This window comes from Acinonyx jubatus, chromosome C1 (assembly GCF_027475565.1).
Source record: "Acinonyx jubatus isolate Ajub_Pintada_27869175 chromosome C1, VMU_Ajub_asm_v1.0, whole genome shotgun sequence".
Classification (NCBI taxonomy): domain Eukaryota; kingdom Metazoa; phylum Chordata; class Mammalia; order Carnivora; family Felidae; genus Acinonyx; species Acinonyx jubatus.
Window position 1 is genome coordinate 182815585 of NC_069381.1, and position 26810 is coordinate 182842394.

The 26810-nt window shown below is 38.8% G+C and overlaps 1 protein-coding gene across 5 annotated transcripts; it reads left to right on the forward strand.

Annotated features, from left to right (window-relative positions):
* The first annotated feature begins 5 nt into the window (after positions 1-5).
* MAIP1 (matrix AAA peptidase interacting protein 1) lies at positions 6-25576 on the forward strand. Of its 5 annotated transcripts, none has more exons than XR_008295512.1 (5): positions 6-629; positions 5774-5845; positions 6463-6589; positions 7746-7847; positions 16988-17120. XR_008295512.1 is itself a non-coding variant. In XM_053215521.1 (5 exons), exons 1-5 carry the CDS (start codon positions 189-191, stop codon positions 17205-17207), a joined length of 1008 nt encoding a protein of 335 aa, XP_053071496.1. In that variant the 5' UTR covers positions 6-188; the 3' UTR covers positions 17208-25576. The 5 variants fall into 5 exon arrangements, 3 of the variants coding, with proteins under 3 accessions (XP_053071496.1, XP_014933432.2, XP_053071498.1); XR_008295511.1 differs by lacking the exon at positions 16988-17120 and adding an exon at positions 9709-10013; XM_053215521.1 differs by having other exon boundaries at positions 7700-7847; positions 16988-25576.
* The last annotated feature ends 1234 nt before the right edge of the window (positions 25577-26810 follow it).

Consider the following 26810-nt stretch of genomic DNA (forward strand, 5'->3'; position numbering starts at 1 on the left):
CCGGGCCCGGGGCCACAGGGCCTCCGCGTGAGCTGCGTGCCGGAGAGCCGGAGTGAGGCCGACTCACCAGAGGTGGCAGCAACAGGCCAGATTCACTCTCTAGTCTCCTCCGGATGCGGCCAAGCTGGTTTCCCACCGACTTTCATTCGACACGGCACAGACAGGGACTGGGGTGAAAAGCCATAAAGATGGCGCTGGCTGTTCGTCTTTTGCCCCGCTTGCTGCTCGCTCCGCCGCTGCCCGGCGGGGCCGGCCGACCCCGGACTCCCCGTGGAGCCGAGGTGAGACCGCCGTTGGCTGAACTCTGCCGCTTCTGCCGCCGCCGCCTCGGCTCCGGACCGGTCCCGCTTCCTCGAGTCACTTGGGCCTCGGCGCTGCCCGCTCGGGGCCCGCAGCGTCCCCTGCTCAGCCCTCCGGGACTACCCGCAGCCCTCTCCGCTTTCCCTGCCTACCCCCGGCGCAGCTACAGCGCCGAGGAGCAGCCCCAGCCGCGCCAGAAAACCAAGATGATCATTCTGGGATTCTCCAACCCCATCAACTGGGTTCGGACTCGAATTTACGCTTTCCTGATCTGGGCCTATTTCGACCAAGAGTTCAGCATCGCAGAATTCTCTGAGGGAGCGAAGCAGGTTTGTTCATTTGCTTGGGGGTGACCTGTTCGCCTCTCCTGCATTCAGCGGTTCCATGCAAAAAGTGTTTAGCGATGAGGTTTCCTCACTGGGTCCCAAGGTATCCAAAGTGGGTAGTGACCCAGACACAGCCCTCCGCTACTTCTTGACTAAAATTCAGCTGCTTCTTACGTTTGCACGGTCGCCGAGGAGGAAGAGGGGTTCGATTGAGACACCAGTTCCACTAGCTGAAGTCCTCCAATTCCTTTTTCTGCTCTACAGGTTTTGAATCCGATAGAAATGAATTCGATTCAAAGCCCATTTCTGCCACCTAAAAGCTACATGGTTTTATCTTTCTGAACATCACTTTCTGCAAAATTAAGAAGACCGTGCCTGGCACATAGCAGGCGCTCCACAAATGTTAGTTGAATAAATGAATGAGTACATGCGATCGTTTTGAAGAGTAAATAAGGTAGCATTTTCAAATGCAATAATGTAATTTTAGGTAGAAAAACAAAACTTCCTGCTAGCCATTTGGCAGAGCTCCCCAGCCCATCTCCCTACCCCCGAATTCTCCCCCATCATACTCTTTAAAGACTAATTTAGAGATAAGGAGTTTTACCCTTTCAAAGAATTTGCTGAGCAACCTGGTCGCTAATAAGTGCATAACATCCTACACACTGAGAAATAGCCTTTGGTGATTCATAACCCTGACCCCTTCCCTTTTCTTTCTCTTTCTTTCTGAGTGGCTGATAATACCTTGCCTTACCCTTGTCCCATAACAGTCACTTTGGGTCCTGAGATTATTTACGGATTTTTTTGTGTACATGCACTTTTCTAGGATGAAAGTCCATCTATAAATGTCTTTCGAATCCCTCGGAGAGTTTGTCATTCCCAAACATTTCAGAACTGTTGATAAATAGAAGTCATAGTTTATTTCCCAGTTCATACTGCCATATACCTTAAACTTATACTATAACTGTAATTATTTCGCAGTACTGATTGTATAAATGTTTCCAACTTCATATAATCAGTGTCAATATTAACTCCTACCTCCTGCTTCCCTGAGTCAACTCTTGACTGATTTATGTGTTTATAAAAAAGTTAAAAAGCAAAAGGCAGGCTTGATTAATAGCGTTATGTGGTAAACCTCTGCTCATATCAGTTCTCAAACTCTTTTGTCATGTAGAGGTAAATTGGTGTGATTCTACTATCCTCCACAATGCCCACTGAGGACACATGAACTTGTGTGCCTCATAACATATTAAATGACTGTACCAGCTTATTTATGTGTCAGTGAGGAATGGAAACCCTCTCCCCTTCTTGGGCGGGAATCAGGTTTTACACCCCATGTCCTCTGAACACAGAGAAGCATGGGACACTTTTTAGCCACTCTCTGATCAAGATCACTCTCTGGTCTCCAGCTATTAGCTATTTTTGCCCTCATCCTTGCTATTAAGTAGTATCTCCATCCTTTCATCAGCCAGTCTGTATACACGTTTTACCTCATCTAAGTCGGTTTTTGTGCATTTAACCATTGTGATTTCCAAAAGGAATGTTGGGCCATCCATGGCAAATATTTATCAATTCCTTTAAACCAATGCTTACTTATAACATACCTTTTATATCAAGTAAATCAGTTATTTAACACCTAAGATTTAAGAGGACATGGCCAAAAAACCTTCACCCTACTAGATCTCTTTATGCAATAATGCAACTGTGTCTTCTTTGCATGGGTTTAAAAGTCTAGGGCTTAGGAATAATCTGGTGCAAAAGCCTTAGCTAGTTCATCTACTCTCATGGGCTCCACTTGCCCTTTCTCCTTAATCTAACCTCTCAGCAATAAAATGTTACCTTGGGTTGTGAATATCAAGTTATCATTAGAGCACGTTCATTCAGATTTTTTTTTTTTTAATATCAGAGAACATGAAAACAAAAAGGCATCTTCAGGACCATTCTAGTCTAATTCTCCTTTACAGATGATAAAACAGTTGGCTCAAGGATGCATTGTAAGCAATGTCTTGTGACCTTGTCTATAAGCAGTATTGGTCCTCCAGTCACTCGAAATTGAGAAGGTTAATTATGGTCTGAATAAGCTTTTATTCATCACATGAGCCAGGGAAATATGTGGTCCAGTGCTATAGCTTTATTAGCTCCACAGACCCTGCTTTCCATTAATATGTACATATAATATGGAATCTTCCCTCTTACTGCCATCAAACAGCAGTAATCATATACTGTATGTTTTCTTATATATCTTAGGTTTTGTCCTTTTCTATGAAAAAGAGGGCTATTTCTTAGAAGCCTCTCTAGGTTAGATACTCCTTGTCATCAATGCCTCATCAGGGCAGCTTACGACAGTTCTGACACTAACTCCTTGGAGTTAATACAGATCCTACAGGTTAAGGGCTCAGTCCCACATGACTGACTCCACTTCAGATGCTAATTACAAGTCTAGGCCTCCATTTAACTGGGCCAGTTATAAATGGAGGGTTCCCACATTCCCCTTCCTCAAGTTCCATGATTTGCCAAAACAGCTCATAGAACTAAGGAGTGCACTTTACTTGCTATTTTCAGTTTTTTAGAAAGAATACAATTCAGGAGCAGCCAGATGGAAGAGATGCATAGGGCAAGGCATGTGGGAAGGGTATGGAGCTCCCATGCTTTCTGGGTGCACCACTTTCCCAGCATCTCCACATGTTCACCAACCTGGAAGCTCTTCTAATTCCTTCGTTAGGGTTTTTAATGGAGGTTCCATTATTTAGCCACGAATGGTTAAATCATTGGCCATTGGTGATTAATTCAATCCCCAGCCCCTCTTCCCTTCCTGAGTCTAGGGTGGAGCTGAAAGTTTCAACCCTCTGATCACGTGGTTGGTTCTTCTGACAACAGTCACCTCATTAGCCTGAACTCCAGTATGGTTGAAAGGGGCTTGTTTTAGGAACTCTGTGCCAGGAGGTGGAACAGAGAACAAGTGTATATTTTCTTCTTATATCACAATGTCACACTATTGATATGTGCATATGATCCATCTTCCCTATTACTGCCATCAAACCACATTAATCATATAGTATTTATTTTCCTGTATCTTCCTGTATCTTCTTGCATGTTGTATAGGCTATTTCCTAGCCTCTTCAGGTTAGACACTCCTGTATCATCTAAGCCTTCTCAGAGCAGCCTCCTGATCGATATTATCTGATCAGATAATTTGCTCAGGTGTGATCTTCTTAGGCCACACAAACATCACACCTTGCCCATACAAACTAGAATGTAGTGGTTGGTTTCACCATGATCGTTATGGTCTTTTTTCTTCTTACCTAAATACCACCCGTCTTCCTCACATGAAGGCTTATTAATACAGATAGTGTCTTTGAACCCTGAGGGCCTCTCACATGTTTGCAAGGGGTCCTGGAATCCATTTGGATATATGCATTTTCTGAAAATTCAACAACTCTTATTTTTTTTTTCATTTTTTTTTTAACATTTTATTTATTTTTGAGACAGAGCATGAACGGGGGAGGGGCAGAGAGAGAGGGAGACTCAGAATCAGAAGCAGGCTCCAGGCTCTGAGCTATCAGCCCAGAGCCCGACGCGGGGCTCGAACTCACGGACCGGGAGATCGTGACCTGAGCTGAAGTCGGATGCTTAACCGACTGAGCCACTCAGGCGCCCCACAACAACTCTTATTATGTCTGTTTGCCAGGGCTGCCATAGCAAAATACCACAGTCTGGGGCACAGAACTTTATTTCCTCACAGTTCTAGAGGATAGAAGTCCAAGATCCAGGTATTGATAGGTTTGGTTTCTTCTGAAGTCTCTCTCCTTTGCTTGCAGATAGCTGTCTTCTGTGTCCTCACTCTTGTCCCCCACCCCCCCCCCCCCCACCTCCGTGTGCATGTGCCCCTGGTGCTTTGTGTGTCAGTATTTCCTCTTATAAGGACACTAGTCAGGTTGGGCTAAGGCCCCCCCCTCATCTTACTTAATCACTTCTTTAAAGACCCTGTCTCCAAATTCAGTCCTGAGGTACTGGGAGTTAGGGTTTCAACATATGAATTTGGGGGAAACAGTTCATCCCATAACATTCCATCCCAAACAATTATTGTCTGTCTGACATGCCTTTGCATCTGCTTTGTCTTGCCAGTTCTTCGCATTTCATTTGAGATGTTCCTTCCTTTAAGAGGCCCTCTCTGGTCCTCCCAGATTGACTTAAGTGGTGCTTCTGCTCAAGTCATCCTGTTCTTGCCCCTGTCATAATTCTTGAACTTGTCCGTTTACTTGCCTCCCTTCTCAAGTAGACTGAAAGCTACTTGAAAACAGGTAGGTCTTATACAGAGTTTCGTTTCTCACGGCTAAAAATATGGAAGATTGTAGTCGGTTCCTCCCTACTTTAAAATGGGATATCGGGGCACCTGGGTAGTTCATTTGGTTAAACATCCAACTCTTGGTTTTGGCTCAGGTCATGATCTCGCAGTTCATGAGTTCAAGCCCTGCATTGGTCTCTGCACTGATAGAGTGGAGCCTCCTTGGGATTCTCTGTGTCTCTCTCTGCCCCTTCTCTGCTCATAATCTCTCTCTCTCTCTCTCTCTCTCTCTCTCTCTCAAAAATAAATAAAATATTTTTTTAAATGGGATCTCATACATCTCACTGTATTAGACTGTGTAAACTCATTGTATTTTCTCCCACTTTCCCAAACCTGCCTTCCTTATCTTAATGAGGTTCAGATTGCAGCCCAGATCTCCAGACTCCCATTACAATCTAGAATGTACTACTTACAAAATTCTTTGGGTTCTTGGGGAAGGGGGAGGGGTCATATAATAGTCATTACAGTGATAACAGTGATTACTTCATTATTATTTTAAAAGGAATTCTGTAGGAGGATTTTTATGTGAAGAGTTATATTTATACACATACCATCTTTTCCCAGGTCCTAAGAGTGGTTACCTAATTGGCAATCAGCTCACTACTGTATATGTGGGAAGGCCATATGAGAAGAGACAAGCCAAGCAACTTTGAAGCATATCATAGTATTTGACATTGTTTATCCTTTATCATAAAATAGTCTTTGTGATATTAAGCTAATTAAGTATGAGCATTGTATGTTGTACGGTATTTTGCCTGATGTTTTGAAATAATGATTACCACTCCTTACCTTTTTTTTTAAAAAGGCTTTTGCTCATGTGTCCAAGTTGCTGTCACAATGCAAATTTGATCTATTGGAAGAACTTGTGGCCAAAGAGGTAAAGTATACTTTTAATTTTCCTTTAAAAATAAGTGTATTACTCTCTTGCAGTAGAATGATATGCATTACCCTTATTTATGCTTAAAAGTAGTATGTGTGCCATCAGCCAAAGTAGAGTCCTTGTATCTTTACTTTTGGGTACTTTGGGTCATATAAAAGCATAGAATGCTTGCTACTTAAGGTATAGCTAAGTAAATATGATGTCTTACACTTGTTTTTGTACTGAATGTTCTGTAGGAATTACCTGTTGAACAATTAGATGCCTTTCAGGATTGCTTTTGAATATGAGTAAATGTAGTAAATTTAAAAATACGTTTAGGGGTGCTGGGGTGGCTCAGTTAAGCATCCGACATCAGCTCAGGTCATGATCTTGCAGTTCGTGGGTTTGAGCCTCACGTCGGGCTCTGTGCTGACAGCTCAGAGCCTGGAGCCTGCTTTGGATTCTGTGTCTCCCTCTCTCTTTGCTCCTCTCCTGCTCATGCTCTCTCTCTAAAATAAATAAACATTAAAAAAAGTAGGTTTAGAAAAATTCATTCCATAAAGAATTCATCTGCTTACTGAAAGGCTTTTGAAAATTCAGTAGGTGAACTATGGTTTGCTTTTTTCCATACTTAGGTGCTACATGTATTGAAGGAAAAGGTTACTTCATTACCTGATAACCATAAAAATGCCCTTGCTGCTGACATAGATGAAATTGTATACACATCAACAGGAGACATCTCCATTTACTATGATGAGAAAGGTACTGCTGGAACATAGTCAACTTTAAATGATAAATAATTGCCCAGATAGGCTAAACTAGTGGATAATCATGAAATAGTGGGGTTTTGTTGGTACAGTGGATATGTTTAGAAATTCAAGAAAAATAATACATTCATTCTTTAAGGACCTACCTACGAAAGAGTTAAGATATGGTAATAGTTATTTAAGCCCTTCTATCTAAGCACCTTCCTCTACTATTATTTCATTCACAAGAGAAGATATTGTCACTTAAGTTGATGACGATTGTCTAAGGCTGCTATCATGTCTCAAATAGAAAATATGTTTCAGATTTCCTATTTTGAAGGAAACAATTGAACATTTTAAATGTCTAGCTGTAGATTAAATAAGAGTGAGGAGTAAAAAGTAAAAAATATCAGTTAAAGACTGTTTTGAAAGTAAGATTAACTGTGGAACTCCCAAATTGGATTTATTTGGAGATAATGAAAAAGATTGAAAGGAACTTTACTGGTTATCTCATTTTTCTCCTTGTCCAATGCAAACATTTCCCCCTATACTATTCCCCAAAATTTATTGACTCATTTGTTCCTTTTACAAATATTTGCAAATGTATTATGTGCCAGGCACACAGGAAATCTAGCCTTTGCTTACATACTTTCCAAGGCAGTTCTGATATAGGACTCTTTAATAGTTAAACATTTTTTATACGCATGTTAACTTGAAACATTTTTATAGGTACTTCTAGTGATAAATATTTTCTTCTCCCTAACATTTCAAATTAAATCTCAGCACCATGGTCACTACTTGATTTTAACCCAGGACCTTGTTAGAATCACTAGGCACATAGCAGAGTGAATGAAGGTAAATAGTACATGTTCAATAAATCATAACTATTATTTCTGAGATACAGAGAAGGTAAATATGTCATAAACCCTAGGAGAATTTTCTAAAAATAAGAAGAAATCGATGTAAGTATCTTACTTTGTTTTTCTAGTTAGACTAGAATACGTACAAAATAGGATCTATACAAACTCGTGTAGCTACTGCCACTTTCTAATTTCATTTTGAATACATGGATGATAGATTATTGTGATTTGTATTTGTATGTGTGTGTGTGTGTTTTTTCTCTAAGGAAGGAAGTTTGTTAACATCCTGATGTGCTTTTGGTATCTAACCAGTGCCAACATCCCCAGTGAAACTTTAAGTGGAGCCAGTGTATTCCAGGTTAAATTGGGGGATCAGAACGTGGAAACTAAACAACTTCTTAGTGCAAGCTATGAGTAAGTCTAATCCCATCTCATTGTTTCCTTTCTCTAGAAAATGGAAGGTAGTATGAAGGAAGTATGAAGGTATGGAAGCTAAAGGGAGCTTTAGGAAGAAAAGCATTGAAATTTGGCAAGTTATTTAAGAAGAGAGAAAGTCATAAAGGCATACTGGATATGAAACAGAAGTGTTGAGAAATTAGAAAGAGGTAATGCTGCTGAATGTAATTAAAAGGTGTTTCAGCTGTCTATCGATGTGTCATAAACCACTCCCGAACTCAGTAACTTTAAGCAGCCATTTATTTTGTGTGCTGCTTTACTGCTCAGGAATTTTGGAAAGGCACAGCCATGAGGTTTTCGTTGCTTCACCTGCCATCAACCAGGGTGGCAAGGGCTGGAGAAATCATTTCCACGATGGCTTCTTCACTCACACGTGCCCCGCTTGGTGCTCCTTGACTTCCGCACATAATGTCTCATTCCCCAGGGCCTCTCTTCATGGCTTGGGCCTGTGGCAGTCTCCAGCTGTTCACATGTTTTACCAGGTGGTCAGCTAGTCTGGTAAAGGGCTATCCCAGGATCGGAACATCGTTTCCACCTTAGTCTACCTGTCAAAGCAGTCATAGGACCTACACAGTTGAAAGGACATGGAGAGATTCCACTTTTTATCGGGCAATAGCAGGGTCCCATTGCAGAAGAGCATGTGGGATGGGGCGTATGGTTATAACCTTACTCGGGAAATAAAATCTGCCACATGGGTGGCACATGGGTGATTCACTTACTAGACATTTACTGATCATTCCCTCTTTATCAAGTACCCTGTTAGAGTTTCAGATACAAAAATGAAGAGTTCCTGCCTGTAAAGAGGTACTATCTAGTAGGTTAGCAATGTATTTAAAAGAGACACTATCGTGTATTTTTTGCTAATAAAATTTGGAACAGTGAACCAGTCAAGCAGGTTACTGGAGACATAATTTAATATTTAAAAGAGAATACTATTAGGTTGCCGAAAGTATATAAACCTAATTTAAAATAACAAATCCCAAAAATGACCTAAGAAAGTCTGTTCTGTTTCAGTAAGGTAAAAGGGAATTGTATCCTTATTTTTTCACTTTATTTGAAAGAAATGTGCTTTTTTTCTTTTTTTAAATTTTGCTTTATTTGTAATTATATAAAATATATATTTAAATACTTCAATCTACAGAATCATCTCCTTTTAAAGATATCACTTGTAATTAAAGAACAATATAATCAATACTCACCTTTGATTCCTCTGATATTCCCTACTAAGGCCATGGGCAGCTCATAAACACTGTTATTTTCAAGATTGATCTAATGTATATAAACCAAATTCCACCAAAATACCCTTTCCATCACCATAGCCCAATTTATTTTTCCTCATATTAGGCATATGTTCTAGCTAGTATTTAACAACAGAATAATACCCAAGTTTCTCTCAAGGACTGGTAGATGTTGGAGTATATATCAGTTCATTAAAAATACTCATTTTAGGGGCACCTAGGTAGGTCGGGTGGTTAAACGTCTGACTCTTGGTTTCAGCTCGGGTTATGATCTTACCATCATGAGTCTGAGCCCCACATTGGGCTCTACTGGGCGTGCAGCCTGCTTGAGATTCTCTCTCCTTCTCCCTCTGCCCCTCCTCTGTGCATGCTCTCATTTTAGTGGAAAATGTTCTAATTTTGTGATGATACTTTTCCTGATTGAATTGGTAAATTAAACTTTTTTGTTTTGATTTTTATTTATGATTAACCATTAGCTTGTTGCTAAAAATTGCCTCTAATGTACATTTGGAAATGATATAGTTATCCAAGAAGTATTTGGACTAATGTAAGATTCATATTATTTGTAATTTTTTCCCTAGATTTCAGAGGGAGTTTACACAAGGAGTAAAGCCTGACTGGACCATCGCACGGATTGAACACTCAAAGTTATTAGAATGATCTTTCTTGAAAAATCAGCTTGTTGGACTTTTGGCAATTACTATGAAAAATTAAGGAAAAAACCATTTTGGATCAGTTGATCTTCACATAGTCAAGTCTGTGGATCACTTTTGTATTATTTTGAAATATTCCTTGTAGTATATTGGCATGGTACAGTAAAGCCTTTTCCACAGATTATTATCACTTTCTATAAAAGAGATCAAAGTAAAAAAACTACAACAGCTCATTGTTGGTGTCATATTCAATATCATTTCTTTTTTTGTTTTAAATTAAAAAAAATTTTTTTTGTTAATGTTCATTCATTTTTGAGAGACAGAGGGAGACAGAGTGTGATTGACGGAGGGAGACAGAGAATCTGAAGCAGGCTCCATGCTCGGAGCTGTCAGCACAGAGCCCGACCTGGGGCTCGAATTCATATGCCGCGAGATCATGACTTGAGCCGAAGTCAGATGCCCAAACAACTGAGCCACCCAGGCACCCCTTCAGTATCTTTTCTTTTCTTTTCTTTTCTTTTCTTTTCTTTTCTTTTCTTTTCTTTTCCTTTCCTTTCCTTTCCTTTCTTTTCTTTTCTTTCTTTTCTTTTCTTTGTTATATTTGTGTGTCTTTTATTTTTATTTTGTATTTACTTTTTTTTTAAATTTACATCCAAATTAGCATATAGTGCAACAATGATTTCAGGAGTAGATTCCTTAGTGCCCCTTACCCATTTAGCCCATCCCCCCTGCTACCACCCTTCCAGCAACCCTCAGTTTGTTCTCCATATTTATGAGTCTCTTCTGTTTTGTCCCCCTCCCTGTTTTTATGTTATTTTTGTTTCCCTTCCTTTATGTTCATCTGTTTTGTCTCTTAAAGTCTTCATATGAGTGAGGTCATATGATTTTTGTCTTTCTCTGAATTTCACTTAAGGATAATACCCTCCAGTTCCTTCCACATAGTTGCAAATGACAAGATTTCATTCTTTTTGATTGACAAGTAATAAATACTCCATTGTATATCTATAACACATCTTCTTTATCCATTTACCCATCAATGAACATTTGGGCTCTTTCCATACTATGCTATTGTTGATAGTGCTTTTATAAACATGGGGGTGCATGTGTCCCTTCGAAACAGCACACCTGTATCCCTTGAATAAATGCCTAGTAGCGCAATTGCTGGGTCGTAGGGTAGTTCTATTTTTAGTTCTTTGAGGAACCTCCATACTGTTTTCCAGAGTGGCTGCACCAGCTTGCATTCCCACCAGCAGTACAAAAGAGATCCTCTTTCTCTGCATCCTCGCCAACATCTGTAGTTGCCTGAGAATGTTAGCCATTCTGACAGGTATGAGGTGGAATCTCATTGTGGTTTTGATTAGTATTTCCCTGATGAGGAGTGATGTTGAGCATTTCTTCATGTGTCGGTTGGCCATCTGGATGTCTTCCTTGGAGAAGTGTCTATTCATGTCTTTTACCCATTTATTCACGGGATTATTTGCTTTTGGGGTGTTGAGTTTGATAAGTTCTTTGTAGATTTTGGATACTAACCCTTCATATGATATGTTGTTTGCAAATATCTTCTCCCATTCTGTCGGTTGCCTTTTAGTTTTGCTGATTGTTTCCTTCGCTGTGCAGAAGCTTTTTATTTTGATGAGGTCGCTGTAGTTCACATTTTTGCTTTTGTTTCCCTTGCTTCCAGAGACGTGTTGAGTAAGAAGTTGCTGCGGGCAAGATCAAAGAGGTTTTTGCCTGCTTTCTTCTCGAGGATTTTGATGGCTTCCTGTCTTACATTGAGGTCTTTCATCCACTTTGAGTTTATTTTGGTGTATGGTGTAAGAAAGTGGTCCAGGTTCATTCTTCTGCATGTCGCTGTCCAGTTTTCCCAACACCACTTGCTGAAGGGAATGTTTTATTCCATTGGATATTCTTTCCTGCTTTGTCAAAGATTAGTTGGTCATATGTTTGTGGGTCCATTTCTGGGTTCTCTATTCTGTTCCATTGATCTGAGTGTCTGTTCTTGTGCCAGTACCATACTGTCTTGATGATTATAGCTTTGTAGAGTATAGCTTGAAGTCCGGGGTTGTGATGCCTCCTGTTTTGGTTTTCTTTTTCAAGATTGCTTTGGCTAGTCGGGGTCTTTTCTTCTTCCATACAAATTTTAGGATTATTTGTTCTAGCTCTGTGAAGAATGCTGATGTTATTTTGGTAAGGATTGCATTGAATATGAAGATTGCTTTGGGTGGTATTGACATTTTACAATATTTATTCTTCCTATCCAGGAGCATGGAATCTTTTTCCATTTTTTTGTGTCTTCTTCAATTTCTTTCATAAGCTTTCTATAGTTTTCAGTGTATAGATTTTTCACCTCTTTGGTTAGATTTATTCCTAGGTATTTTATGGGTTTTGGTGCAACTGTAAATGGGATAGATTCCTTGATTTCTCTTTCTGTTGCTACATTGTTGGTGAATAGGAATGCAACCGATTTCTGTGCATTGATTTTATATCCTGCAACTTTGCTGAATTTGTGAATCAGTTCTAGCAGCTTTTGGTGGAGTCTTTTGGGTTTTTCATATAGAGTATCATGTCATCTGTGAAGAGTGAAAGTTTGACCTCCTCCTGACCGATGTGGATGCCTTTTATTTCTTTGTGTTGTCTGATTGCAGAGTCTAAGACTTCCAATACTGTGTTGAATAACCGTGGTGAGAGTGGACATCCTGTCTTGTTCCTGACCTTAGGGGGAAAGCTGTCAGTTTTTTCCCATTGAGGATGATATTAGCATTGGGTCACTTGTATATGGCTTTTATGATCTTGAGGTATGCTCGTTCTATCCCTATTTTCTTGAGGGTTTTTATCAAGAAAGGATGCTGTCTTTTGTCAAATGCTTTCTCTGCATCTATTGAGAGGATCAGATGGTTCTTGTCCTTTCTTTTATTGATGTGATGGATCATGTTAATTGTTTTGTGGATATTGAACCAGACTTGCATCCCAGGTATAAATCCCACTTGGTCGTGGTGAATAATTTTTTTAATGTATTGTTGGGGCCAGTTGGCTAATATCTTGTTGAGGATTTTTGCATCCATGTTCATCAGGGAAATTGGTCTATAGTTCTCCTTTTTAGTGGGGTCTCTGTCTGGTTTTGGAATCAAGGTAATGCTGGCTTCATAGAAAGAGTTTGGAAGTTTTCCTTCCATTTCTATTTTTTGGAACAGCTTCAAGAGAATAGGTGTTAACTCTTCCTTAAATGTTTGGTAGAATTCCCCTGGTAAGCCATCTGGCCCTGGACTCTTATTTTTGGCAGATTTTTTATTACTAATTTGATTTCCTTACTGGTTATGGGTCTGTTCAAATTTTCCCATTTCTTCCTGTTTCAGTTTTGGTAGTGTATATGTTTCTAGGAATTTGTCAATTTCTTCCAGATTGCCCATTTTATTGGTATATAATTGCTCATAATATTCTCTTATTATTGTTTTTATTTCTGCTGTGTTGGTTGTGATCTCTCCTCTTTCATTCTTGATTTTATTTATTTGGGTCCTTTCCTTTTTCTTCTTGATCAAACTGGCTAGTGGTTTCTCAATTTTGTTAATTCTTTCAAAGAACCAGCTTCTGGTTTCGTTGATCTGTTCTACTGTTTTTTGTTTTTTGTTTTGGTTTTGATAGCATTAATTTCTGCTCTAATCTTTGTTATTTCCTGTTTTCTGCTGGCTTTGGGTTTTATTTGCTGTTCTTTTTCCAGCTCCTTAAGGTATAAGGTTAGGTTGTATATCTGAGATCTTTCTTCCTTCTTTAGGAAGGCCTGGATTGCTATATACTTTACTCTTATGACTGCCTTTGCTACATCCCAGAGGTTTTGAGTTGTGGTGTTATCATTTTCATTGACTTCCATATACTTTTTAATTTTCTCTTTAACTGCTCGGTTAGCCCATTCATTCTTTAGTAGGATGTTCTTCAGTCTCCAAGTATTTGTTACCTTTCCAAATTTTTTCCTTTGGTTGATTTTGAGTTTCATAGCATTGTGGTCTCAAAATATGCACGGTATGATCTCAATCTTTTTGTACTTACTTAAGGCTCATTTGTGTCCCAGTATATGGTCTATTCTGGAGAAGGTTCCATGTGCACTAGGGAAGACTGTATATTCTGCTGCTTTAGGATGAAATGTTCTGAATATATCTGTTAAGTCCATCTGGTCCAGTGTGTCATTCAAAGCCATTGTTTCCTTGTTGATTTTTTGATTAGATGATCTGTCCATTGCTGTGAGTAGGGTGTTGAAGTCTCCTACTATTATGGTATTACTATCGATGAGTTTCTTTATATTTGTGATTAATTGATTTATATATTTGGGTGCTGCCACATTTGGCGCATAAATGTTTACAATTGTTAGGTCTTCTTGGTGGACAGACCCCTTGATTATGATATAATGCCCTTCTGCATCTCTTGATACAGTCTTTATTTTAAAGTCTAGATTGTCTGATATAAGTATGACTACTCTGGTTTTCTTTTGTTGACCATTAGCATGAAAGATGGTTCTCCATACCCTTATTTTCAATCTGAAGGTGTCTTTAGGTCTAAAGTGGGTCTCTTGTAAACAGCATATAGATGAATCTTGTTTTCTTATCCATTCTGTTACCCTATATCTTTTGATTGGAGTATTGAGTCCATTGATGTTTAGAGTGAGTACTGGAATATATGAATTTATTGCTATTATGATGCTTGTAGAGCTGGAGTTTCTGGTGGTGTTCTCTGGTCCTTTCTAATCTTTGTTGCTTTTGGTATGTATGTATGTGTGTGTATATATATATATATATATTTTTTTTTTTTTTCATCTTTTATCCCCTTAGAGAGTCCCCCTTAAAATTTTTGCAGGGCTGGTTCAGTGGTCACAAACTCCTTTAATTTTTGTTTGTCTAGGAAACTTTTTATCCCTCTATTTTGAATGACAGCCTTGCTGGATAAAGAATTCTTGGCTGCATATTTTTCTGACTCAGCACATCGAATATATCCTGCCACTCCTTTCTGGCCGGCCAAGTTTCTGTGGGTAGGTCTGCTGCAAACCTGGTCTGTCTTCCCTTGTAGGTTGAGGACTTTTTTTTCCCTTGCTGCTTTCATGATTCTCTCCTTGCCTGAGTATTTTGTGAATGTGACTATGATATACCTTGTCGATGCTCAGTTTTTGTTGAATCTAATGGGAGTCCTCTGTGCTTCCTGGATTTTGATGTCTGTGTCTTTCCCCAGGTTAGGAAAGTTTTCTGCTATGATTTGCTCACATAACCTTCTACCCTATTTCTCTCTCTTCCTCTTCTAGGACCCCTATGATTCTGAGGTTGTTCCTTTGTAATAAGTCACTGATTTCTCTAATTCTTAAATCGTGTTTTGCCTTAATCTCCCTCTTTTTTTCTGCTTCATTATTCTCTATAAGTTTGTCCTCTATATCGCTGATTTTCTGTTCTGCCTCATCCATCCTTGCCTCTGCTGCATCCATCTGTGATTAGAGCTCAGTTATAGCATTTTTAATTTCATTCTATTTTTTACTTCCTTTATCTCTGAAGAAAGGGATTCTAATCTATTTTCTACTCCAACTAGTATTCTTATTATCATGATTCTAAATTCTGGTTCAGACATCTTGCTTGTATCTGTGTTGGTTAAATCCCTGGCTGCCCTCTCTTCATGCTCTTTCTTTTGGGGTGAATGCCTTTGTTTTGTCATTTTGAAGGGAATAAAGGAATTAATGATGTAGAAAAATTAAAATTAAAAAAATATTAAAATTAAAAAATTAAACACACACACACACACAAATCGAATAAATGATGCTAATCCTAGGTGTGTTTTGGTCTGGGTGTTGAAAGTGGTTGAAAGGGTTGGGGGTGGGGGGGAGAAAAGAAAAAAAAAAGGAAATTGAGAATTTGAAAAATTGAGTACACTGAAGTAGACTAAAATGAAATGATGGGAGTAAAATAGAATTTGAAAAAATATACACAAAAGTAAAGAATATAGTAGGAAAAAATTAAAGAAAATATTTTTAATAAAAATTAAAAATAAAAATGAATTATTTTTCTGTATTCAAGAAAAAAATGAAAAAGGAAAAAAGATTAAAAAAAGAAATAGTTTGAAAATTTGAAAAAGTGAATACCCTGTAGTAGACTAAAATAAAATGATGGAAGTAAAATAGAATTTGAAAAAATTTACATAAAAGCTAAATATATAGTTAACAAAGTTAAAGAAAAATATTTTTAATAGAAATTGAAAGTAAAAATGAAGTTTTTTTCTGCATTCAAGAAAAAGAAAAGAAATGAAAAAGAAAAAAAGAAAAAAAAAGGAAATCATTTGAAAATTTGGAAAGGTGAATACACTGAAGTAGACTAAAATAAAATGGAAGTAAAATAGAATTTGAAAAAATTTACACAAAAGTAAAAAATATAGTAATAAAAATTAAAGAAAGATTTTTAATAATTGAAAATAGAAATGAATTTTTTCTCTTTCTGTATTCAAGAAAAAGAAAATAAGCATAGAAGAGAAAAAGAAATTGAATAGATGGAGCTGGTAACAGATTGAAGTAGGACTGAAATTACTTTGTTTTCCACTAGAAGTCAGACTATGTAGTGCTTTATAGTCCATAAACTAAGCAGCCGGTGTGATTTGTGTTCTTGAGGAGTGAAGCTGGCCCAGTTGGGCGGGGCTCAGTGAAACAGCTCAGCTCTCCACTAGATGGCACTGCTAGCCTACTGGGTCTAGTGTTGTGGCGCTTGTAGGTGCGTGTGCACATGCACGGGATCGTTGAAAATGGTGCCACCCAGCTACCCAGTCTCTAGTTTGGGAACTCTGTTCTCCAGGATGAGCAATCACGCACCTGTCCTCTGTCTTCAGCTTTGTCCACTCCCCACTTTTTCACTCTCCGTGACCAGACTCCAGGCAGTACCTCTCTCCCGAGTTTTGTCTCAAATGCAGCTGTTTTCCCTGACCCCTTACTTCTGAAGGACTGTGGCTTTGACCCGTTCCGCCTCTCTATGGGAGGGTCTCACCAAGCAATGACCGAATGAGCAATGGCCAAATGTCGGCTGCACCCAGGAACACTTGCTGGACCCTGCTGCTGCCGGTGCCCCGAGACTGCAGCCAGGTGCCAGCCCGCCCCAGAAAAAGTTCATGAGTTAGTGTAGCAGCAGCTTTTCAGGGATTATGGGAAATCACATCACACATCTGGCACCAGGCTTTACCCTTAACCACCTTGTTCCAGCACCAGTGAATGTGGTTGTTTTCTGGGGTCTGCTTGGACCAGGTGGCTTCAACAGTCTCTACCAAATGTCCTTCCGGCAGTGGAACTGCTTTTTCCTGTGTGGCCTGAGAACCTCCCGGACCCCACTCTGTTCCTGGGGATTCGCCCTTCCCACCAGAGCACCACCAGGTATCGAGCTGCAGAGCTGCAGCCTTTGCGATCCCCTTGTTTACAGTCTTAATGGAATTTAAACCCCCTCCTTTCTCCTTTCTCCCTTTTTAGTTTGGTCCCTGTGGCTGTTTCCAATTTTCCACTTTCTCTCCAGCTGCTTTTGGGGAGGGGTGCTTTTCTTGTCTTCTCTCCCCCCGACCCAGTCTCCATCCTCTCTCCGCTTGCAAAAGCACCTCCCTTCTGTGCCTTCTCGCTCCCCAAGTTCACTTCTCCGCACCGGGTGCCTGCTGAATTCTGTGGTTCAGTTTGTGCAGATTGTTGTGTTAATCCTCCAGTTTTCTAGGTGTGCAGGATGGTTTAGTGTTGGTCTGGCTGTATTTCATGGATGGGAGACACACAAAAAAACTTCCATGCTGTTCCCTTTCAGTATCATTTCTAATGTTACCTATATTATGTATATACATAAGCTAATTTTATAGACAGTAAAGAAGGTATTGAAAAAACTACACATTTCTAAATTAATAGTCCTTAAATATTTTGTGGTTAATACATCTATACCAATAATTCAAGTATGTCTAAGATTTATTTTTAAAAATCACTGCTGCTATTTGATTACCTCTGTTCACTAGCTAGTTGAGAAGGACTAGATGGAATTCTGTATCGGTCACTGCAGAACTAAAGATCAATGAAGTTGAAGCTTACTACAAGCACCAAGAGTAAAATATTACAACAGTGCCTCAGCCACCTCTGGGATAATATCAGGTCTTCTAACATTCTTGTATTTCAAATCCTAGAAGCTGGGGTAGGGGAGACAAAAACAATGTAAGAAATAATGTCTGAAAATTTCCCTAATTGATGAAAACTATAAACTCACAGATCCAAGAAATTCAACAGGAAGGGTGACATATAAAGAAAACCTCTCTAAGGTATACCATGATCAAACCAGAGAAAATTGTAAAGCAGCTGGAGAAAAAAAAAAGGATACATTCCATACAGAGAATGACTATATATGTCTTTTCTCAAAGTGGAAATTAGAGACCTTGGTATAACATCTTTAAAGTGCTTAAAGAAAAAGCCTGGCAACCTAAATTATATATTCAGCCAAAATATCCTTCAGAAAAGGTGAGAAAAGACTTTTTCAGGCAGGGAAAAGATGAGTAAATTTGTTGCCAGTAGACCAGCACACCTGGTTTATAAGAAATGTTAAGGACCAATGCACAGAATGGAGTTCAGAAATAGATCCATGCCTATTGGACATTTGGTTTTTGACAAAAGTGCGAAAGTAATTTAGTAAGGAAAAGGCAGTCTTTTTTTTTTTAAGTTTATTGATTTTTGAGAGAGAAAGAGCATGCATGTGTGTGCATACGAGTGGGGAAGAGCCAAAGAGGGGACGAGAACCCCGATGTGGGGCTTGATCCCATAAACCATAAAATCATGACCTGAGATGAAATCAAGAGTGGGACGCTTAACTGACTAAGCCACCCAGGCACTCTGAAAGGTAGTCTTTTTAACAAATGGAAAAATTACATATTCAAATGGGAAATAAAGCTCAACTTTTGCCTCACACCATACGTAATTTTAGTACAAAATTGAGATTGTGAAATGGGTCATAGACTTAAATAAAAGCTAAAACTCTAGAAATTCTAGAGAGAAATTGAATTTTGAAATCGCTTTCTTTTGATAGACAAAGATTTCTTAAGACACACAAAGCATGAACCATGAAGAAAAAAATAATTGGAATATATTAACATTAAAACTTATGCTATATTTGGGATAAATATATTCGACAAAAGACTTATACTTGGAATATATACATAATGCTTATAGGTCCATAATGAGCTAAATATTGAGCAGGGAAAAGCTCCAGCCTAATTCCAAGCCCCTGAGGCTTCCAGGTATCCACTGGAACTCCCTGCTGGCTTCAAGGCTGCACAAAAGGCAAAGGGCCCACCTTCAGGGCTGATGTGCCAGGTTATTCCTGGGGTCAGAACATCCTCATGGAGCAAGAAAGAGGCCTTCTTCCAACAACCTCCAGTTAAAATCTGTCCTGGCCTCTTATAGAAACCCACTAAAAGCAAACATGTTGTATGACCACGGGGAATCACCAGGAAGGCTCTCTCCAGTTATCTAAACTGCAAGAGAGATCTCACCTAATAAAGGCTTTAAGGAAATTTAAAAAAACAAAAAAATGTCAATGGATGTTCCATGAAAGACATTAAAATTGCCAATAAACACATAGAAGGATGTGCTACATCCTTAGTCCATAGGAAAAGAAAACCACATGGAGATACCACTACAAACCCACCAAATGGCTTCAAGAACAAAAACTGCCAGTACCAAATATTGATGAAGATCTGAAGCAGCTGGATCTCTCTAACATTGTCAGTACTCAAAATGGTACGGCCATTTGGAAGGTATTTTGGCAGTTTCTTATAAAGTTAAACATGTGCTTACCATAGGATCCAGCAGTTTTATTCCTAGGTACTTATCCAAGAGATGTGAAAATATACATCTACACAAAGTGTTGAATGTTCATAACAGCTTTTTTCTTAATGACTCCAAACTGGAAAGACCCCCAAATGTTCAGTAGATTGATGGATAGACAATCGAGTGAAGGAAGCCAGATACAAGAGAGGACTAACTGTATAATTATATTTCTGTGAAATTCTAGAAAAGTTAAAACATGTTCATTGCAGCATTATTTACAATTGCCAAGGTATTAGATTGGGAGCCAGTTATTTTATCTAAAGGGACATAAGTTTGGTTTGATTTCTAGCTAGTTTACCATTTAAAGCTCTTTGAAAATGTTCAGCTACATGTTAGAACTCTCCAAATTGGCAAATTTCCATTTCATTGTACTTTTTTTTATTAAATCCCCTATTTTAGGTGTGAGCCCAGTCATGCTAAGAGAACAAAGTTCCTTTCTTTCAGGTGGTGGGTGTACTCTGTCCACTCTGTTTAAAAGTTTCCTGAAATTTATTTTTAAAGTCTGTTATTAATTTATCATCACTTCCTTTACAATTTTGGATCTGCCTTCAATTATCCATAACAGAAAAATGACATGTCCCTATGTAGTGCAATTCATATATATTTTTTCCCCTTTCGAAGCCATTTTCTTATGCACAGTTGGGTTATTTAAATCTCCTCCTGCTGTCCCCCATCCTGCTGCTTTTAATCATTTTTTTGCTTTTTGAGAGGCTAGAAATTAAGCAAGCTAACTGTATAAATTAGATAGCCAGGGAAGATACATATACAGTAAAACCTTGGATTGCAAGTAACTTGTTCTGCGAGTGTTCCGCAAGAGGAGCACACATTTCTGGGGCACCTAGGTGGCTCAGTGGGTGAAGCATCTGACTTTGGCTCAGGTCATGATCTCACCATTCTTGACTTTGAGCCCTGCATCGGGATCTGTACTGACAGCTCTGAGCCTCTCCAAGCCTGTGTCTCCCTCTCTCTCTGCCCCTCCCCCACTCATGCTCTCTCTGTCTCTCAAAAATAAACATTTAAAAAAAAGATGAACAAGCATTTATAGTAAATTTTAACTTGATAAATGAGCAATGACTTGAATTACAAGCAGTATGTGACGTCCAATGTCACATGATCACAACTGGGCCAATGGTTCTCTCTCTCTCTCTCTCTGCAGGATTGTGGGTGATCGTCTCCTATGCTTGGATGCTCAGTCTCAGGGTATGGTGTTTGGCAGAAATTAATGATTTTTCACAACGTTGGAAGGTGCCCACAACTGGCACCAGTGTAATTTTTGTCACTTCAAAGCACATATGGAGAGTCCTTTCTTTTTCCATGCAAGAGTAAGCTTAGGAATGCTTTGCTTCATTCTAGGTCAGGCTGTCTAGAGATATAGACCCTTTCCTCTGCTGTCTTATTGCCAGTTACATTAAATACAGTATATTACAAGAGTTTATTAGTAAGTACTGTAGTCAACATCTGTGCAAGCGAATATAATGGCCCCATGCAGAAAAAAGATTCCATTGAGCCAATAGATAGCAGTGATTCCATTAGCAATAGTGGAAGTCGTCCTGCACAGTAACCCTCCTCTCTCTTTTCTCTCTCACACCAGCCACAAAGGTTTTCAAAGGTAAGTGCAGTTACTTTGTTTGTTTTTCTTATATTTTGTATTTTCTTTACTATTTTATATTATATTACAGTATTGTAATAATCTGTATGTGAATATTTTGGGTTGTGGAATGAATCATCTGAGTTTCCATTTCTTATGAGAAGTTCACTTTGATATATAAGTGCTTGTGATTTCAAGCATGTTTCTGGAACGAATTATGCTTACAAACCAAGGTTTTACTGTATGTATATATATATATATGTATACACACACACACACACGCACGCAATATATATACAGTATATATATACAGTGTGTATATATATATATATATACACAGTGTGTGTGTGTGTGTATATATATATATATATATATACACTAGTATGTAACATATATATCCTATTGTGTGTGTGCTATATATATTATATAATGCTCTATATATGATATATAATAAAATATTTCCTGGTATACATGTGCTAGAGAGAGAGGGAGAGATGGAGGGAGAGATTTTAAGGAATTGGCTCATGTGATTGTGGAGGCTGGCAAGTTCAAAATCTGCAAGATAAGCAAGCAGACAGAAGACCTAGGGAAGAGTTGATGCTGCAGTTCAAGACAAAAGTGGTGTGCTGACAGAATTCATTCTTGCAGGGGAGTGGTATCCGTCTTCTTCTGTGAAAGCCTTCAACTGATTAAATGAGGCCCACCCACAGTATGCAAGAAAATCTGCTTTACTCAAATCTCCTGATTTAAATGTTAATCTCATCTAAAGATGCCTTTATAGAAACATCTAGAATAATGTTTGGCCAAATATCTGAGTGTAATGACCTAGCAAAATTGACTCATAAAAATAACTGTCACAGGTACAAGATACAACTACATACTCTCTCCTTAGAGTCAAAAAACATTAACATTTTGCCATAATGTTTGCTCTTTCTCCCACCTCTCTATATACACAGTTTTTATCTAAATCATTTGAAAGTAAGTTTCAGGCAGTGTATATTTCACTCCTAAATATTTCAACATTCATTTCCAAAAAAAAAGGACATTATCCTACATAAATATCAGAACATTAGCAATAATTCCACAATATCATCTAATATTTAAGCCAAGTTTAAAGTTCCACCAATTGTCTTTAAAATAACTTTAAACTAATATCCAATCAAGGTTTACACATTGCATATATTTATCATGTTTCTTAAGTTCTTTTAAAACTTTTAAAGGAGAGGAGCACCTGGGTGGCTCAGTCAGTTAAGCGTCCGACTTCGGCTCAGGTCATGATCTCACGGTCTGTGAGTTCGAGCCCTGCGTTGGGTCTGTCGGGTTCTGTGCCGACAGCTCAGGGCCTGGAGCCTACTTCTGATTCTGTGTCTCCCTCCCCTCAGCTCCTCCCCTGCTCACACTCTGTCTCTCTTTCAAAAATAAATAAAGATTAAAAAAACATTTTTTTTTCAAACTAAAAAAACTTTTAGAATATCCTTCACTCATTTTTATGACATTGTAATTTTGAGGAGTCTAGGGTAGTAAACACATAGCATGTCCCATATGTGGAATATGTGTTGTTATTTTATTATGGTGTCATTTCTGTAAGCTGGCTGGAACTTAGGGCTAAAGGTTTGATTAGATTCAAGTTAAACATTTTTGGCAAGAATATCCTACAAGTGATCTGTGTACTTCATATCATATATATATGTATGTATATATATGTGTTTGTGTGTATATATATATGTATGTATATGTATATACACATATATATGCACATACACATATATATACACATATATACACACATATATATGTGTGGTAGGCTGTATAAGTCTCCACAGATGTTTATATCCTAATGCCTGGAATCTGTGAATATGTTACCTTACATGGCAAAATGATAGTTTGCAGATACTGTTAATGATCTTGTGATGGGGAGAGTATCCTGGATTCTCTGGGTGAGCCTGATGTTATCACAGGGGTCCTTATAAAAGGGAAGTAGATAGGTTAGAGTCACAGAGAAAGAGATGCAATAATGGAAGCAGAGGTGGGAGTGATGCGAGGCCGTGAGAGCCAAGGAATGTAGACAGCATCTAGAAACTAGAAAAGGCAAGAAACAGATTTGCCCTAGAGTCTGCAGAATGAAAACAGCCATGCTGACCCATTTTAGACTTCTGACCTCCAGAACTATAAAACAATAAATCTGTGTTGTTTTAAGCCACTAAGATTGTAGTAATTTGTTATGTCGGCAAGAGGAAATTAATATACAAGATGATCCTTGCATGAATTTCTATTACAGTTTGCAAAATAATGATTCTCTAATTCCATAATACCTTCTATTGGCACTCTATAAAACAGAGCCCCTTCCCTTCAAAGAAATAAATCACCGCAAACTCATGATTTTTAATCATCCAATGTAATATCAATTATAGTTAATGTTCTCTTGATGCTTAACTAGTCCCCATTTTGGCTAATGGGAGCCCCTATAATTTGTTTACTGTGACAGGTTAAAGACTATCATCACCCTGTTTTTTAGTTTTTGAATGCTTCTGCATTTTTTAGCATAACAAAATGTCCCAGGATCTTCATATCTATTTCCTGCCTCAGACTTGAAAAAAATCAATGTTACCTCAAAGAATCATGATTTCTTTTCAGAATGATTGCTATAGATTGAATGTGTCCCTCTCAAATTCATATGTTAAAATCCCAACCCTCAATATCATGTCATTAGGAGATGAAGCCTTTGGGAGGGATTCAGTAATGGGGGAAGAGACCTCATGAGTGGATTAATGCACTCAAAAAAGAGACCCCAGAAAGCTCCCTAGCTCCTTTGCCATGTGAGGACACAGTGATAAGATGGCCATTTACAGTCCAGGAAGGGGATTCTCACTGACACTGAATCTGCTGTCACTTTGATCTTGGACCTCCCACTCTCCAACTATGAGAAATAAATGTTTGTTGTCTAAGCCACCCAGTCTATGGTATTTTTATTACAGCAACCTGAATGGACCAAAACAGGATAATGTTTAGAAACCAAGCTTTGGGTATCTTGAAACATTGAATATCTGCAAGAGAATGCTCATATTTATATATATTTGCAAATTTGGATCATTTATCTAAAGTAACTTTGGGGCAGCTAAATGTAGACTGTTTTCTTTTATTTCTGTCAACATTTAAAATAATTCCTTCCCTTTCACTCTCTATGCCCTGGCCCAGATTTACTTTGGTTTATAGGACTTATCATATCTGCCATTGTAGTATATATTACTTTGTTGATTTATTCCATTGTCTGTCTTTCCAACTAAGGCAAGGACTTTGTCTATCTTGTTCATTGCTGTATTTCCTGGGCCCAGAACAATATCCGGTACATGGCAGACCTCAGGAAATATTAGTTGAATGAATAAATCAATGAGCAAGCCTCACTACTACTGAGTTTTCATGCTCACATGACAGGAACATTTTCCCTCCTGCTTTTGATTTGATGCCCTAGCAAGGTGTATGTAGTTTCTTTTATTATGTATAATCCCCTTCTCAATGGGTAAATGGTATAATTTGATAGGTGAACTTGCTTTTACAGTCCTATAATAAATGTCATTTATTCTAAATACCACACGGTGGCGCTAATTGTGTATGGAATCTAAATGCCAGGATGGGCAGTAAATTTGATAGGGTCTGAAGTCACTGAGCAATGGGAAGATGGCTTTGCTTACTGGCAGATTTTTCGTAGATGGATATGTTGTAGGAAACTGCTCAATAAAAAGTTTAATAGACAGAATTTGTTGATGTTAAAAGGGTTAAGTGCATCAGTCAAATCAGAGGGAACTTACCTACATCTCTTCTCTGATTGCTGGAACCACAGATTTTATCATTGAGTTCTGCTGTGATTACCCCCATCCTCAGAAGGTTTTTTTCTGGATGGTGTAGTATATCAGTTAGGATAATATAGATTATGCAGTAACAATCAATCTCTAAATCTCAGTGGATTCAAACAAACAAACAAAAGGTATATTTTTTGTTCACACTACGTGTCCAGTAAGAGATACTTGGGGGCTGTGCTCTGCAGTGGTATCACCTGCCCTCCTGGACTCAGCTGATGGTCAGCCTCTACTTGATATGATGGTAAATGAGACACTACCTCTGAAGGATCTCACATGAGCAATTAGATCCTAAACCTGGAAGTGATACAGTTTATTGGCCAGAACATGACCCTTCTCAACTACAGAGGTCCCCCAAGTACAATTCTATCATGTGGCTGGAAGATTGAGAAGCATTGGGTAAGCAGTAACAATAGTTAGCACATGTTGCAGGTAACTATCTCTCTTGTTTTAATTCTAAGAATGGCTATTGTAGAGCCAATTAACTCATACTATTGCATCAGAAAGATCAGGAAGGAGCCTGATCTTCTATAGGAGCCTGAAGGTGAAGGTCTCTATTTCTATATACCAATGATTGCAGATCTTAAACCAGTGTTAAATGAAAAAGGCCATAGAACACCTGAATTCCATTTTCTTCATTTGATGAGATCTACCAAGGTTCATTAAAACACCCCTTTGAGGGCTAGTATCCAAAATCTATAAAGAGCTCACCAAACTCCACACCCGAAAAACAAATAACCCAGTGAAGAAATGGGCAGAAAACATGAATAGACACTTCTCTAAAGAAGACATCCGGATGGCCAACAGGCACATGAAAAGATGCTCAATGTCGCTCCTTATCAGGGAAATACAAATCAAAACCACACTCAGATATCACTTCACTCCAGAGTGGCCCAAATGAACAAATCAGGAGACTATAGATTCTGGAGAGGATGTGGAGAAACGGGAACCGTCTTGCACTGTTGGTGGGAATGCAAATTGGTGCAGCCACTCTGGAAAACAGTGTGGAGGTTCCTCAGAAAATTAAAAATAGACCTACCCTATGACCCAGAAATAGCACTGCTAGGAATTTACTCAAGAGATACAGGAGTACTGATGCATAGGGGCACTTGTACCCCAATGTTTATAGCAGCACTCTCAACAATAGCCAAATGATGGAAAGAGCCTAAATGTCCATCAACTGATGAATGGATAAAGAAATTGTGGTTTATATACACAATGGAGTACTACATGGCAATGAGAAAGAATGAAATATGGCCCTTTGTAGCAACGTGGATGGAACTGGAGAGTGTGATGCTAAGTGAAATAAGCCACACAGAGAAAGACAGATACCATATGGTTTCACTCTTATGTGGATCCTGAGAAACTTAACATAAACCCATGGGGGAGGGGAAGGAAAAAAAAAAAAGAGGTTAGAGTGGGAGAGAGCCAAAGCATAAGAGACTCTTAAAAACTGAGAACAAACTGAGGGTTGATGAGGGGTAGGAGGGAGGGGAGGGTGGGCGATGGGTACTGAGGAGGGCACCTTTTGGGATGAGCACTGGGTGTTGTATGGAAACCAATTTGACAATAAATTTCATATACTGAAAAAAAAATAAAGACTAAAACACCCCTTTGATGCAGGGCATCTGGATGACTCAGTTCATTGAGCATCTGACTTCGACTCAGGTCATGATCTCATGGTTTGGGAGCTCAAGCCCCATGACGGGCTCTGTGCTGACAGATCAGAGCCTGGAGCCTGCTC

What these genes read in the sequence shown, in the direction of transcription:
- MAIP1 (XM_053215521.1), top strand. Translation starts at nt 189, where the DNA reads ATGGCGCTGGCTGTTCGTCTTTTGCCCCGCTTGCTGCTCGCTCCGCCG. An exon ending in TCTCTGAGGGAGCGAAGCAG is followed by an intron (nt 630 to 5,773) that starts GTTTGTTCATTT and finishes TTTTTTAAAAAG; the next exon opens with GCTTTTGCTCATGTGTCCAA. An exon ending in CATTTACTATGATGAGAAAG is followed by an intron (nt 6,590 to 7,699) that starts GTACTGCTGGAA and finishes TTTTTCTCTAAG; the next exon opens with GAAGGAAGTTTGTTAACATC.